At 37.5% G+C, this 14,289-nt stretch overlaps 1 protein-coding gene across 1 annotated transcript in view; it reads right to left on the bottom strand.

The window, feature by feature from the left end:
• Positions 1–1,767: 1,767 nt before the first annotated feature.
• Positions 1,768–14,289, bottom strand: part of TXNRD2 (thioredoxin reductase 2) — a 29,697-nt gene continuing 17,175 nt past the window's right edge. The window contains exons 12-17 of the mRNA XM_054172841.1: positions 13,141–13,277; positions 7,719–7,814; positions 7,320–7,412; positions 5,989–6,060; positions 4,118–4,215; positions 1,768–1,925 (exon numbers count right to left, since the gene is read on the bottom strand). Of these exons, the coding sequence (XP_054028816.1) occupies positions 1,802–1,925; positions 4,118–4,215; positions 5,989–6,060; positions 7,320–7,412; positions 7,719–7,814; positions 13,141–13,277 (620 nt within the window). The 3' untranslated portion in view covers positions 1,768–1,801. The remainder of the gene's footprint in view (positions 1,926–4,117; positions 4,216–5,988; positions 6,061–7,319; positions 7,413–7,718; positions 7,815–13,140; positions 13,278–14,289) is intronic.

Here is a 14,289-nt window from a genome sequence, read left to right as displayed (position 1 = left end):
AAAAAATTTTGTAAAGAAAGCATTTAAGATTTGCTTTGTCGTTAACTCAGAACAAATAGTTGAAAACTGAGTATTCCAGTATCAACGAGAGCATGGCAAATGCTATTACATCATATTTTAGAAGGAAGTTCTGATCACTGTTTAAGATTTTCTTTGATAGATGGCAAAAAAGATTGCACACTTGAAATAAACCAACCTCTTGTCTGTGTTGCATGCTGCAGCAGAAATAGCAATCAAACAAAACTAGCAAAGACATACATGATCATCAGGCTATTTTCAGGCAACAAGCAGAGGAGACAGCTATGAAAATACGAAGCTCCACACAGAAAAACACTGATATAAATTAGCTGCAAAAAAGATACACTTTGTTTCACCTCAAACTGATCTCTTTTCCTACTCTGCTGTAAAAGGTGCAATAAACTGTGTGACTCTACATAGCAAAACGTTGGCAACTGCAGCTCGGATTGAAATTCAGTCCTGTTTGGTTTATGTTTGCCTTTGTCAGGCTACCTGTTTAACAGCGCTCGGCAAAAGAAGCTTCACGATCAGATTACCGTTTCTTTACTGCTACAAATTAGACAGCATCTCCCCCTTCTGGTTAGCAGGAAAAGGAGCAGAAATTTGCAACACGTGAATGTTTTCCTACTCTGGCCAATACTGGGGAAAAAACCCCACGAAGTGGTTCTTTTCTATCTTAGTTCTGAGCAGGTCTATTTCTTTTCTAGATGACTGTTTAATACAGCTCCCTTTAGGAAAATATTTAATTAAAGCCACTCCGACGTAGTATCCAGCTCATCAGTGAGAAAATCTTAAAAGCAAACCAACAAAATTCATCAGTGTGTCAGCCAGATTTCCGCATTCTCTAAACCAGAAAATGCTGCCTGAGTTGGATTATTAAGTGGTTTTGATTCTACTTGTCAGCATTGCTTAATAGATGGTGTTCAAGTAGTAATTTATGAGATGTGTCAATTTAATTTGCACTGAACTGAATTAGACATTTCAAAAGCAGGCAAAGAAGTCATCGTAAAACTCAACTCTTTCTTTAGCACCTCTGAGCTCATTCTTTCTCAGCCATCACCATAATGTTATGACCAGGCTGCCAACTGATTAATCCATTGGGATTCATCCAGTAGAAGCACAGCCCCAGTGATATGTGATTTTCTATTAAATTCCTGTACATTTTAAAGAAACCCCCCCCCCACAAAGCACACACACACACAAAACCCCCAAAACAAATAACCCAACAACCAAAGATGACAGATTAAACACTGTTAGACACTGGGAATTTGTTTCTACTAGTGAGTACACAGTCTCAGTGTTAAAGACTAGGATCAGCAATGAGTTATCCAAGTATTGAGGAGAGAGGATCATCACCAAAATTTGAAGGGAGGCCCTGTCCAGTTCCTAGCATCTGTATGGTTATTATGTAGGATACTTCTGTTGGCGGTGAGTCATGCCAACTGAGAAACTCGGATGACAACTGTTCAATTTGTAGATGACCTCAGATGTCCCTGGCTTCACTTATATAAAACTGTGATTATTGCCTAGTTCCCAGCAAAAGAAGAGATACAGGCCCTTTGAGAGATTTGTTACAGCAGGACTGCATTGGTTTTAGAACTGTGATGGTGTGAGGACAAGTTCTTTGTCTGTGAGAAAAAAAGCTACCTGCAGGGGAAGGAGAAAGATTCATGAAACTCAAGCCATTAAAGTTGTTTGAACCCTAAGTGTCCCTTTCCTTTACAAATATATCTTGTGCTTTTTTTTTTTTTAATTTCTTTCTTCCCAGGGATGGTATTTAACCTCAGCAGCCTGTGACTGTAGCATCCAAACCAGAACGCTTCGTGATGTGCAGCTTGGTAATTTCTTCAGCACAGGTAGGGTGAATGCCAACTGTCTTCATTAGCTGAGGATATGTAGCACCACATCTACAGAAAAAAATAATAAAAGACCCACCAAGTCAAATTCTATTCACCTCAAGTAGCCATAATGTCCTAAATAAAAGAAACTCTATTCTCGTTCATTTTATCAAGGACAATGCTGTCTATTATTTCTCAGGCACTGATGCAACATTTAAATGCCCAGCTTCACAACACTGTTCGGGAGGGAAGAATTGTCATAACAGTTGGGACAGAGAATGAAGCAATTCACCCTAAGTCCCAGATGAGTCTATGGTAAAAACATATGACAAAACTGCAGCCTTCAGCTTTTCTTGTACATACATGTGTGCTTTGCTAACTATGACTCCAGATGGAAAAACAGACACATACACACAGAGGAAGAAAATCTTAATTAGGATTGTTGGAAAGAATCTGCTGAAGGAAATAATACCAGAATATTCTTCCATGATCTTAGACAAAGTGTAGAGCTTACACTGAAATTATCAATATTATAAGCAGGAGGAAAAATCCTCTCATTTGAAAACAAACCACCACCAAAACCCCCTTGCACTAAAATCCCACTTGCTTAATTCTTTTACTTGTCATAACATTCTTATACTTGATTACTTTCCTTTGAGCTGCTGTAAGAGTACTTGAAATGGCCCTAAATTTAAGAATTGTTTCGAGCTTTCTATGGAATAAATGTTCTCTCCCTCCACAAAACAAAGGAAGAGAGCCATAAATGTTTTCCAGTGTCCCCACCTATATCCAAAAAACCACTGACAAGTCAAAAAAAAAAAGGCACAGTGCTGAGCGCAGATGTTACTGGAGTGCTAAGTGGGGAGGGAAGATGGAAAAATCATCCTTTGGAGAGGCTGAAGTAAGACCTAATCTTTGACAAAAAATAACAGCAACTCTTATAGGGGGGTGTCCAACATTGAAAGCTCTGAATTTCTGAAATGCAATAGAAACCAATACAAGAATCTGACCTGCTGAAAACCTCTTGCTGTGGCTAACGTTTTAATTTCCCTCAGGCAAGGCAGAAAAGCACTCCAGGTCCACGTGCTTCCTTTTCTCTGGTTATTTTGGATAAAACTTCAAAACAATGACATCCTAAAAATGCAGTCCTAGAATCTATACCACTGGCAATTAATGGACTACAAACATATGTTGAAAATGTGTACCAAGGGTACACTGCAATCAGTGATTTCCAAGATATTCCTCACATGATACTTGTGGTCCTGCCTTCTTAATCCTTTCTGCTTCTCATTTATGCTAGTCACTCACAATCTTAAGACTGCAGTAAAATAGTGATGATATTTAGGAAAATGAACTAACACCACAAATGGGGGGGGATTTCTTCTGTCTCAGCCCATTTTCTTCAGAGAGGAGTTAAAAACTATAATTTAGTAATGTAAATACATAAATCAACATTTCTTAAGATGTGAATTAGCAGTAAGGAAATGCAAAAGAAATAAGAAATACTTGTGGCACACAAGAGGCACGGTAGGAATTCTCCACTTAAACCAGAATCATTCCTTACTTCTTCAAAGGTAGGACTTCTACAGGACTTCTATTAGTATTGGAGCAAAATCTCCGACATGATCAGATTAAAGGTTTACTTGCTTGGGTAAATTTGCTATTATCAGATTGCTCCAGACAAAAATATCTCATCTCTCCTATCATCCTACAGAGGTTTCTTTCTTGCTTTATCGTATTATGGTTAGTTTATACCTCAGAAATATAAAACACCATGCAAGTCCTTGCTGACCTCTTGAGGTGCAATAGCTGTGCACATTTCAAGATGAGATTAGGAAAGGAAATGCTTGGCCTAGGCAAAGAAAGGTTTTTATGAAAAGCACAAACATCCTTTTAAGGAAGTGGCTTGCAAAATGACAGTGCTTTCCTAAGATGTGCACAGAATGCAAAAGAATCTACACTCTGAGGAAACTAACATCAGTAAGTCAGTGTACCATTTTATTTTTTGCTTTAACTGTATCAAGCCAACATTGTATTTTCCTCAGTTCTTCATTACCTATATCCAGTGTTGCAGTAACTAAACCCAGTGCCTCTTAATGAAGAACTGCAGCATTTTTAGTGAAAAATGTGCAATGCTACATAAAAGTAACAAAAAGCCTGAATTCTTTATAGTGCTGCCAAAACTAGGCAGCTATCTTTTATAATCTTACAATAACTTAAAAAGCAGGCTTTAGAAGCTAGAGACATTCTTTTGCACTTACTTGATTCCAAGAGCAAATCCTTGAATAACTTCGCCTGCATTTGGTCCAATGAAATGAAGGCCAAGTATTCGTTGCTCTCTCTCTCGTAAGCACACCATCTGAAAACAATACATTACATAGAGATCTTTTCTTAGAACATTTAAAGATAAAGCATGAAGTTGAATTAAATGAAACTAAATTGCCCCGAGATCCTAGTTCGGCTGTTTATTCCCAGTGTGCCAAGAACTTACGCACTTGTTTAACTCTTACTGGCTTCAATGGGTCTTATGCTTGTCCTTAAGCACTTCCCTGTGTTGAAGCTTTATTAGTGCATTTCTTTCAGACTTCAGGGAGCCACTGACAACAACCACCTGTGGCAAATTGAATTCTTTGGGTTTTGTCATTTGTCTGAAATCCTCAAAATACCTTCTTGTAGTCCAGTAACCAGATCAGCGTTATTTTGACACTGAATGGCCACCTTTGCAATTCTCCAAGGTTGTGCAGCTACCCTCCTCAGCTATCAGCTGTATTTCCAAGGATGATCACTACCAATTATGGGATAACTTGTGCCTCTGTGATACAGGCAGTAAACACAGCAGCATGTTTGGTGAGATACATTTACCACATCAGTCACACAACCTAAAAAGGAGTCAAGCCCTGGAAGCAGCCAAAAATGAGGGCAAGTTAATAAGTATTTGGGAGGACCTGAGTCACTGCACGTTTAACTTTTATTAGAGAACTTAAAACTTTTAGTTCCTTCAAGATCACCGTCTTTATAATTATGAAAAGCACGTCAATCTCTCCTTGTGTCCTCCCATTAAATCATCACAGATGTAAGAGGTTCTGCTATGCAGTAAAGGTTTGCATTCTTTCATTACGAGTCTCAGGAGCGGCAGCAATCCTCACACAGAACTTTAAGTACTGAAGCAACTGAATTTGAAACTCAAGTTTAATGTTTTTGGGAGTTTAGGAAGGACTATATTCAGTATCATCCAACAACTATCATGTGATTACTACTTCACCCTCAAATATTTACTCCCATTAACATCATTTAAAGGAAGCAACTAAAACGAAGCAGCATAAGCTTAGTTGTACTCATAGTTGGGAGAGTTAAGGCAAGCTACCAAGTCACCTACACAAATGAGTTGCAACAAAGCATAGTTAGAAAAAACTGGCTGCAACTCTTGACAATGGATATTATTTACATAAAACAACAATAACAACATAATTTGTGATGAACCTACAGAAGTTACTACATTTAGTGGAAAAAAACCCCAAGTTGCTCCCTGATACTGAGGGAGAAAAAGAAAGAAAACTATGATATCTTCTACCAACAATAACCTTCACCTCATCTGAAATAAATAAGTGCATCAAAAATCCTTTTCCACACTGAAGGATTTGGACTGCTCTAGGAAAGAACATACTACAAGTCCAACATTTGGGTCTAAACAAGGAGGTTTTTATTTTCATGAGTGCTTTAGTTTTCTAAGGCTTATGGTTGATTTTTCTGAAGGCAGCACACTGTCCCCAAGAGATGGCAACTCAAATATTACGTATAACTAGTTAAGAACTTTGCTAGGGGAAGCAGAGATTAATTTCTATAGCATTTGGAATATTTCCTAGGACCTTAAGAGCAGTACAAAGATGGTATCAATCAGCAGAATGTCAGCTCTGAAAAATGCTAATATCTGTAAAGCAATTTCAGGATGCAATGGGATACATAATGAGTATTAAATATTTGGAGTTACACTACAGAAAGAACCCTGTCACCAAGAAACCAGCTCATTAATCTTGTGATTTTTATTTTTTTTGCCAAACAGCCCTCCTTAAAACTGGCTGCATCATATTTTTTGTTTTAAGTTAGAACCAAGATAGAAACTCACAACACTCACTTTCATATAGCATTGAGTTGCATCTCTTTCAGCCACTGTAAACTCCAAAGGTTTATAATATGCGTGGTAGACCTGGTAGGGAAAACAACAACATTTTGTGTTACACCAAGTAGCATTATGTCCAAAACTGCTCTTTTGTATTATGGTGACTACTATTACTACACATTTATAAGGACTTTGCAAAAATTGATTTATTTATAATATGTTCATTATTTTAGAAAGAAAACAGGGAAATGACAGCAAGAATTTAGCACAAAGCTGTCTTAGAGAATCATTAAAAGCAAAACTGGAAAAAACCCATCACAAATAATCATGTTATTCACACCAGTGCACCAAAATAAAAATGTTTTGCCTCTCTGAGCCTCTCTCAAAAGTTTAATACCTTATTTAGTGAAAATAATGAAATCCATCCCTATAATAATGTATATACACTATATATATATACACACACACAAGACAATCCAAAATGTAGTTTTTGCATTCTGAATAGTAAATGCTTATTTTTTCATTCATGATTTTGCCTAAGACACCAAGCTGAACTTGGGTTCCAATATATACACAATAACAGCATTTTTTAACCACACATATAATTGTCTACGTTAATCAGCTGAGAAACATTTTCTTACAGTAATTTATATAATTCTAGATGATACTAGCAGTACTATCAGGAGTATAAACTGTATTTCAAAAGCACAAAAGACCAATAAAATTAACTGACTGGACATGAGGTAGTGTGTTTGGCATTTCCACAGATTACTGAGTCATATGCTGACAGGCTTTTTGATGAGTGAATCAAGGTAGCACAACAGATCTCTGCAAGGGTGACTTGTCTGAATTTTTTCTTATGATCTAGTGATTATGAATTCATTCATCATATGAGAGGACTGGGTGTGAACATATAAAAGATTTTTTCCTCAATATGCAATGCCCAGGTATATTATATCATGACATTTTAGACTTACAGATGCCAGTTCTGTAAGTTCACACTTGCCAGTTTCTGTGAATAATTCTGGGGACATCCCAAACATGTAGACTGCAGAACTTGACCATCAATTCTCAGAATTCAAAGGAACATGAATGTTAATTAAATGATGCTGCACAATGTAACTTCCTAGAACAGCAGCTATTTCAAAGCTGTCACACCCTAAGGATAATTTCAAGTCCACTAGGTAACAGTTTCCATTGAGCTGCTGCTTACTCTGAAGACGCCAACTCCCATACTGCAAACACAGTATTTTGTGGACCAAAAATTTTACTTGACACAACAGCGAAACTTCTGTCTTTTCATAGTGCAACTCTGACACCATATAAAATTCAAAATGCTTTCATACCTCAATATTATCTGATCCATAACATTGCACAGCTGCTTCTTCTGACAGTCCAACACAACCATATTCCAAAGGCGTGAAAACTGTAGTAGGTACCTGCTTGCAAGGAAATAGAAGGTGTTACCATTGAACCATACGAAACAGCTGCACAGCAGATACAGGAGATTTTTGCATGTCTGAGAAGTGTAACTATCTCACACATCTACTTTGGTCACTGTCAAAGCTGGATTCCAGATGACAAAATGCCATTCCCTTCAGAAAAAGAACGAAAAAAGGAAAACCAAACCAAAAACACAACCCCCCCAACAAACATCAAACACAAAAAAACACCCAGAAAACAAACAAACAAAACCCCAAACCCATATGATTTGGGGTTTATTACTGAAAAAAGACATAACTCACATTGTCATAGTCCATCAGTTCTGATGACTTGCCAAAAAGCCGCTGAGCCAGCAGTTTTCCTGCAGCGATTGCTGTGGGTGTTAACTCAGGACGGCCCTAAGAAGAAAGCACAAAGTTTTGCTTTAAGAGAGATGTGGCTTCCAAGGATTTCCCCCGGGACAATGGTCAGAGGAAAGCCAAATCTTTGGAATTCCAGCCTAGTAGCCAGGGCTCCAAGGAGACAAGGCAGTAATAATTTCTGTCCAAACATGCTTTTAAGTCTTTGAGTTTAGTATCTGTCTTAAAAGCAAGGAACAAACACCAGGAATGTGTCAAAATCATGTGTCTTATTGTGTCACCTCTTGAAAAGCAGATGATATTCACATGGAATTAATTTACTTCTCCCTTTCTTTTCATATCAAGTCATCAAGACAGTTTTCAGAAGGTCTTTTTAAAGCAGGAAAAGCCTAATAAAGCAGCAGTGCTTTTATAATATCAGACCTTTTAAAAAAAGTTGTCCATCACAATTTTACAGACCAGACACAAACTTAGCTATCTGTAGGCACTGTACTGACTTCCTACGTTGGTCTTAAGACTGGAGATGTGGAACACTATTTTGCTAGCACTGAAGGCTATCGGTTGAGTTGGTCCTTGTCTCAGACTCTGGTATTAAAGAGGGCCCTGAAAAAGATTGCTTTTGGCAAATGCTAACTTCCTGCAAGTGAGAAATGGGATGATAGCAGGATATGACCAGGACATGCTCCAGTTAAAGCCATGAGTCCTAGGTACTTTTTATATCCAAACAGGACCATGCAGAGTGCCAGAACCCTAATTTTAAGTGCTGGCACAATACCAATGCAGCATCAGAACTCCAGTGCTAGTTTTAAGGAAACTGGAAGTTTCTGCAAATTAAAGGAAGGCATTTTCAAAGGAATTTTCTTGAAGTCTGAGGAAGAACAGTCCATGGAAGTTAATAAGAGCTAACAAACTTCATAAATCTAGTAAAAAAAGTTACTTAAGAGTTTGTCCAAGGCATATTATCAAGATGCTTGTCCAAGTTGAGGAAAAAGGTCACCAATCTAGAAGGAATGAAGTCATAGAGCTGTAACTGAAACACGCTTCTGTGAGACAACACAGAACACTTTATAAAATGTGTGAAGTTTTGATTCACACAGCTCCTATCGAGATACACTTGTCACAGTCCTTCAAAGTCCCAGTTGGAGGTACTTGCACTGAATTCTCAAAACTAGTTTTCAGTAGAAAATACAATAAGGATTCCCTACCACCCATGTTCAGGTTTTTCAAACCTTTTTTTTTTCCATGACCCTGAAGTTTTTAGCATTTACTGGAATTCATTCTTCTTTCCCAGCTTACTTTTCCTCTGTGTTGCTGGAGAGATTCTGAAGGTGGTATTATTTATCATGTACTTCAGTACACGTCCTGTATCAATTAGCTGCATATTAACATCCATTTATGCTTTTACCTGAGCTAATAACCCCTTAAGTTAAAACTTCCATTGCAAAAAAACCCTCAAACATTAGGTCTAACTCAGTAACAGAAACTACAGTTCTTACTGTTAATGAAAACCAACCTTTCCCCCTACAGCTCATGACAAATCACAAAGCTGCAAGTTTATCTCTTTTTTACCCCCTAAGATTCATCAAGTCATGGTTTTCCAAATCTAACATTTTGACTTTCAAGTCTGTAAATGCCATTTACCAGATGAAATTTGCCATTTGCTTTTTCTTACACACACTTGCCTGAAACATGGCTGTCAATCATTTCTGTAGCAGGAAATACAGATGTTGTTTTGGCATTCCAGAAATGAATAGAAGATTGGAACGAGAGATAAAAATTGCGAAAGCACTGCCATACATTCCATAAAACCCAACTAATTACTAAAGCATCCATGCAGATAAAGCCAAATTTCTCATAAATAATGACATAAAGACCTGCCCTGGTGAATATTTGAAATGAACATTCACTTTTCAGTCATGTGTAGAACTACTCTGCTGATTATTATGGGTATGAATTGTTCCTAAGAATCCTCCAATGTATTAGATATTTGAAGGAGATGGCTCCTAAGAGAGTTTAAAAAGCTTTGATGTAATGCGTATTTGTTCTAACACAATTCTTTTTGGTCTTATTTCTATTCAAAGCAACATACTGCACATTCCACCTTCTCTACATATCTTTGTTAGAACACCCTTTGAAATATGACAGCTGTATAGCAGCACAACCATATAATAAACCTCCTCCTGAGAGAAGTTCGTTATAAGTGTATGCCATGCTTTTCAACAAGAATGCTATTGGAGGAAGAATTTTAACACAGAGAGTTTACATCAGCACTGCATAAAAATTTGAAGTAAAATTCCTGCTTGATCTTCCTTGTCCTTAATTCAGAAGATGAAAACACATAAATTTAATTTCACTTGTCAGTTGAAAGTATTTTGCCAAAGCTTGAAAAACCTCCCTTGAGGACAGACAAACAGACTGACTGGGAGGGCTTTTCCCCTCACTTTTTTCCAAATGAACAACTTAGATAACATTAAGATTCCATTTGCCATACAAGGGTGCAACAAGACACCCATGCACATAGTTTCCCATTTCTGCCAGCTGAGTATGACTCCCAAATGAAAACAGTCATTTTGAACGTATCAGGAAACCCTCCCTGGCCCTCTCTCACTCCCCTTCCAGCCAGGACACTGAATTTTAAACCAACAACAATAAAAAAGTAGTTCGAGCTATTTGGTTGCAATTTAGTATCCACTCAGTGCAGCCTGGTAAACGAAGGAGGTATGAGAAGAAGCATTTTGTGGTAGCAAAGAGACTCTGACAAAGATAGAACAGAGCAAAGAAAAATCCTGAGCAGGAACACTGGAGAAAAATAAAATAGAATCTTATTCTTATGAAGAATCACTGATGCACATTTACAGTATCACCAAGGTTGGAAGAGACCTCGAGGATCATCGAGTCCAACCTCAGCAAACAAGAGTCTCCTCCCTGTGCTCTTTTGGTAGGTCTCACCCAGAAAGTATCGCACCCTAAGCTCTACAGCTTTGTGTTTCTTAGCTGGATGCACTTGATTCTTCTGTGTTTATCCTTTGAGATGAGCACCAACACAGAATTTTCTTTTGCTGCCAGTTCCCATGTCAATGAAATTTATCATCTCAATTAATTCTGCTTTTAAAAAAGAGAAAATTAATTTAAGCATTCAAATAAAGCAAACTTCATTGCTTAGCAAGTGGAATTACATGGCTCATCTTGTATTGGAGTCAGACAAGATAGTGTCAATGATTCCTTCTTTCTTTAAACTCTCTAAGGGCATGAGTACTATATCGTGATTTAACTATATTGAGCCCATATGCAGATAAATCTTGAGAAAATATTTCTACACAGCACTGATTTAATCAGTTTTTCCTCCAGTTGCACATGGACACAGTATAAAACTGTGTTGCTGTTTTTAACACTTCCATTTACAAGTGTCTATTGAGCAACTTGAGTCAAAAATCTGCATTAATAAGGAAAAAAGCAGGAAGAGGAAATCAAAATTTTAACAACAAAATGAAAATGGCAGGTAAATGAAGACCTGATTTTTTAGATCCAGAGTAGGAAAGAGGAGAGCATCCTGCCTCCAACTTTCTTACTTAACTAAATCCTCAAAGGGCAGAAGACAAAAAGCACCTAAAAGGAAATGTCTTGCCTAAAATGATGCTGCAGACTGGCAGCAAAATGAGCAACAGAATCTAAGGGCCTACCAGCTTTGCCTCTAGCAACCTTCTTGGATGAATGTTAAAGTTTGGGAAAGAGGAGGCCCAACCAAGGCAAGTATTGGGGACGAGCAGGAGTAGGAGGTCATTGTGAGCAAAAAGAGGACTTCAGGAAATATTCCAGAGCAAGAAGCAACAAATACAGAGTGAACCTGTACGTGAAGTGAGAAGGAAGGAGAGGAACTGTGTGTAATCCCAAAGCTCAGAGTGACTGGACAGGACAGAGAAGATGTGAGAGTTAGGGGAAAAAAAAAAAAAAGAAAAATAGTTGAGGAGGAAAGAGTTTTAACACACTTTCAAAGGAAGTGGCAAGTCATTTGCGTGAAGATAGAGATAGACAGGAAGAAACACATCTCACAGAGGGGAAGAGGTCAGGAATGGTCAGTAGATTTATGAGATTTCAGTATCTCTGGCAGTGACAGAGTCCAGTCAGAAATCTGCAAGGCTATTCCCAAGACCTGTTGGATCCTTTCAAAAACATAGAGCACCTGTACAGTTTACAAACCTGAAAGGCCTTTAAGAGGCTTTAAACATGGGAGAATAAGAAACCTTTTAAAGGTCTCTCAAATTATCCTATCTATAGTGTTTGGCTATTGCTATTCATATTTACCAGACTTTTTAAATGGATGCCTTCACTCTATCAAAACCGATCTTGATAGCAAGGCATGTGCTCAGTTACATTAAACTCAGTAACAGGTGAAAGAATTCTGTACCTTGCAATGCTCAGTCTCTGTATTCTACACATTGCCCAAATTCTTCAGGAACAGCAGATAGCTGATAAAAAAATCCCTTTGTAACTGCACAGCTGAGAATGCAGACAAACTTTTTTGTTTTAAGAAGACAAAAGACTTGAAGATACCCAATTTACAGTACATAGACTCCGAGTTGTTCTGTAAACTGAAAATTGAGGGATTGAAAGTATTTGAGTGCACTTTGATCAAGATGAGACATTCTCGTCATAGAGAACTGCAGATTATCAACAGGACTAGACTAAGGCCACAGAATTCTGGCTTTGCACCTACAATAAGTAGATTATTTTGTTCAAGTTGTAACAAAACAAACAAACAAACAAAGTGGCAAAACAATGAAACACCCACCTCATGTTCACCTGGCATAATTATTCACATCTCATGAACAAAAGTCAACTGCATTTAGTACTTGCAGCAATTACATTTTCTTATTTCAAAGGAAGACACTTTTGTCAGAAGCATTTTGTGTCAGGGAGCTGAAATGCTGTCTTGTGGCTAGTTTCAATTAAACCCCAAACCACAAAAAAACAGAATTACAAAACTTGATGTGGTCATTCCTAGTAAGTGTTTGCAACTGCAGAAGATTAAGATCTGCTTTCACTCAGCACTCACAGACAGTATAAGTGATAAAAACATTATTAGAAAGATAACTGAAGTGATAAAAATATTATTATTAGTCTCTGACCAATGAAGCATCCCCTGATAAATATCAGTAATAATCTCTAATGCTGAGATACTTCACAAGATTCATGTGAAGGAAATTACTGACCCAGGTGGCTGGCATAAACACCACAGCTCTGCAAAATGAAAAAGAGCAAAACACCAAGCTATATGCTAAAGCGTGACGACATCTGGGGACTAGTTATTAGTCAGGAACAAAGTTGGCTTCCTGTTATTGTAAAATAGTTTATGTAGACTCAGTACCTCTGTTATGTCTCCAATTGCATAAATGTGAGGAACAGAAGTAGCTTCATTGGCATCAACAATGATCTTTCCAGTTTCACCATTAGTTTTCACTCCAACTGCATCCAAATTGAGAGTTTTAGTGTCAGGAGCTCGGCCTTAAGGTAAAAAAAATGGAAATTAAAGAAAGAACTATTGAGAAACTTCAGCAATGCTCATCTAAAAAGCTGGCATCCTCCACTGTGGGTTTCTAAGAACTTTGTGCTATTTGACAGTCCAAGTAGAAACATGACAAACCTTACACCAAAAAAGCTGTGAGGGTAGAAGATATGGATATGAATTTTGTTGTGAAATGAGCTCTACTACTATTGCCTTTGATCAGACTCTCTCAGAGGAAGTTATCCTTTAAAAAATGTGCAGAACAACACCCACTGAAAAAAATGAAATGCAAACCCCACTTGGTTTAATATTTATTGCACACTGTAAGTTCAGTTTCCTGATGTGGCATGAATCTAGGTCTAACAGAACTAATCAACTACACTGAAAATTTCCAGTAACTATTAACTGAATGGCACTCACTACTAACAAACAGCCTGTGAATACTTGTGGATAAAAAATTATTGTGTTCAACACTAACCATTCCTGAAGTCCTCTCTTCTTGTTATCTGATGCACTTAAAGTTTTCTTTGGTACCCTTGCTTGAATGAAAAAGTTTACCCGTTAGTTCTCAAGTCCTTAATGCTGTTATTTAGCTCAGATTCCGAATTTGAGCTGTTTCTGTAGAGTTTAGAAACACTATGTTAAATGGATTTAAAAACCAATGAGGAAATATCTACCAAGGCTAGATTTTATGACAGCTTCTCCTTCTAATGATTTAAAATCCATCTCATCTTGTTAAAAATATTTTTGTGGTGTTTTCTGTACAGAGTTACCACTTAGACCACCAAAGTCTTGATAACATTACACTGTACTTTCTATAGAGTATCAAACAAATTCCTGACCCAGAATTGGGAATCTTACATTTGCAAAATTGGATAGGATATATTTGAAGGGTAATAAGCATAGTGAAATGATAAGGTACTCCCCAGATTCGTAGGTTCACGTAAGATCACATGGAAATTACTACCTGAATCTATCCAAATTGAGGAAGTTTTATAACATTGTATCCAT

Source organism: Dryobates pubescens, chromosome 25 (assembly GCF_014839835.1).
Source record: "Dryobates pubescens isolate bDryPub1 chromosome 25, bDryPub1.pri, whole genome shotgun sequence".
Classification (NCBI taxonomy): domain Eukaryota; kingdom Metazoa; phylum Chordata; class Aves; order Piciformes; family Picidae; genus Dryobates; species Dryobates pubescens.
Note: the sequence above shows the minus strand (reverse complement) of the source record. Positions and strands in the feature narration are given on the sequence as shown.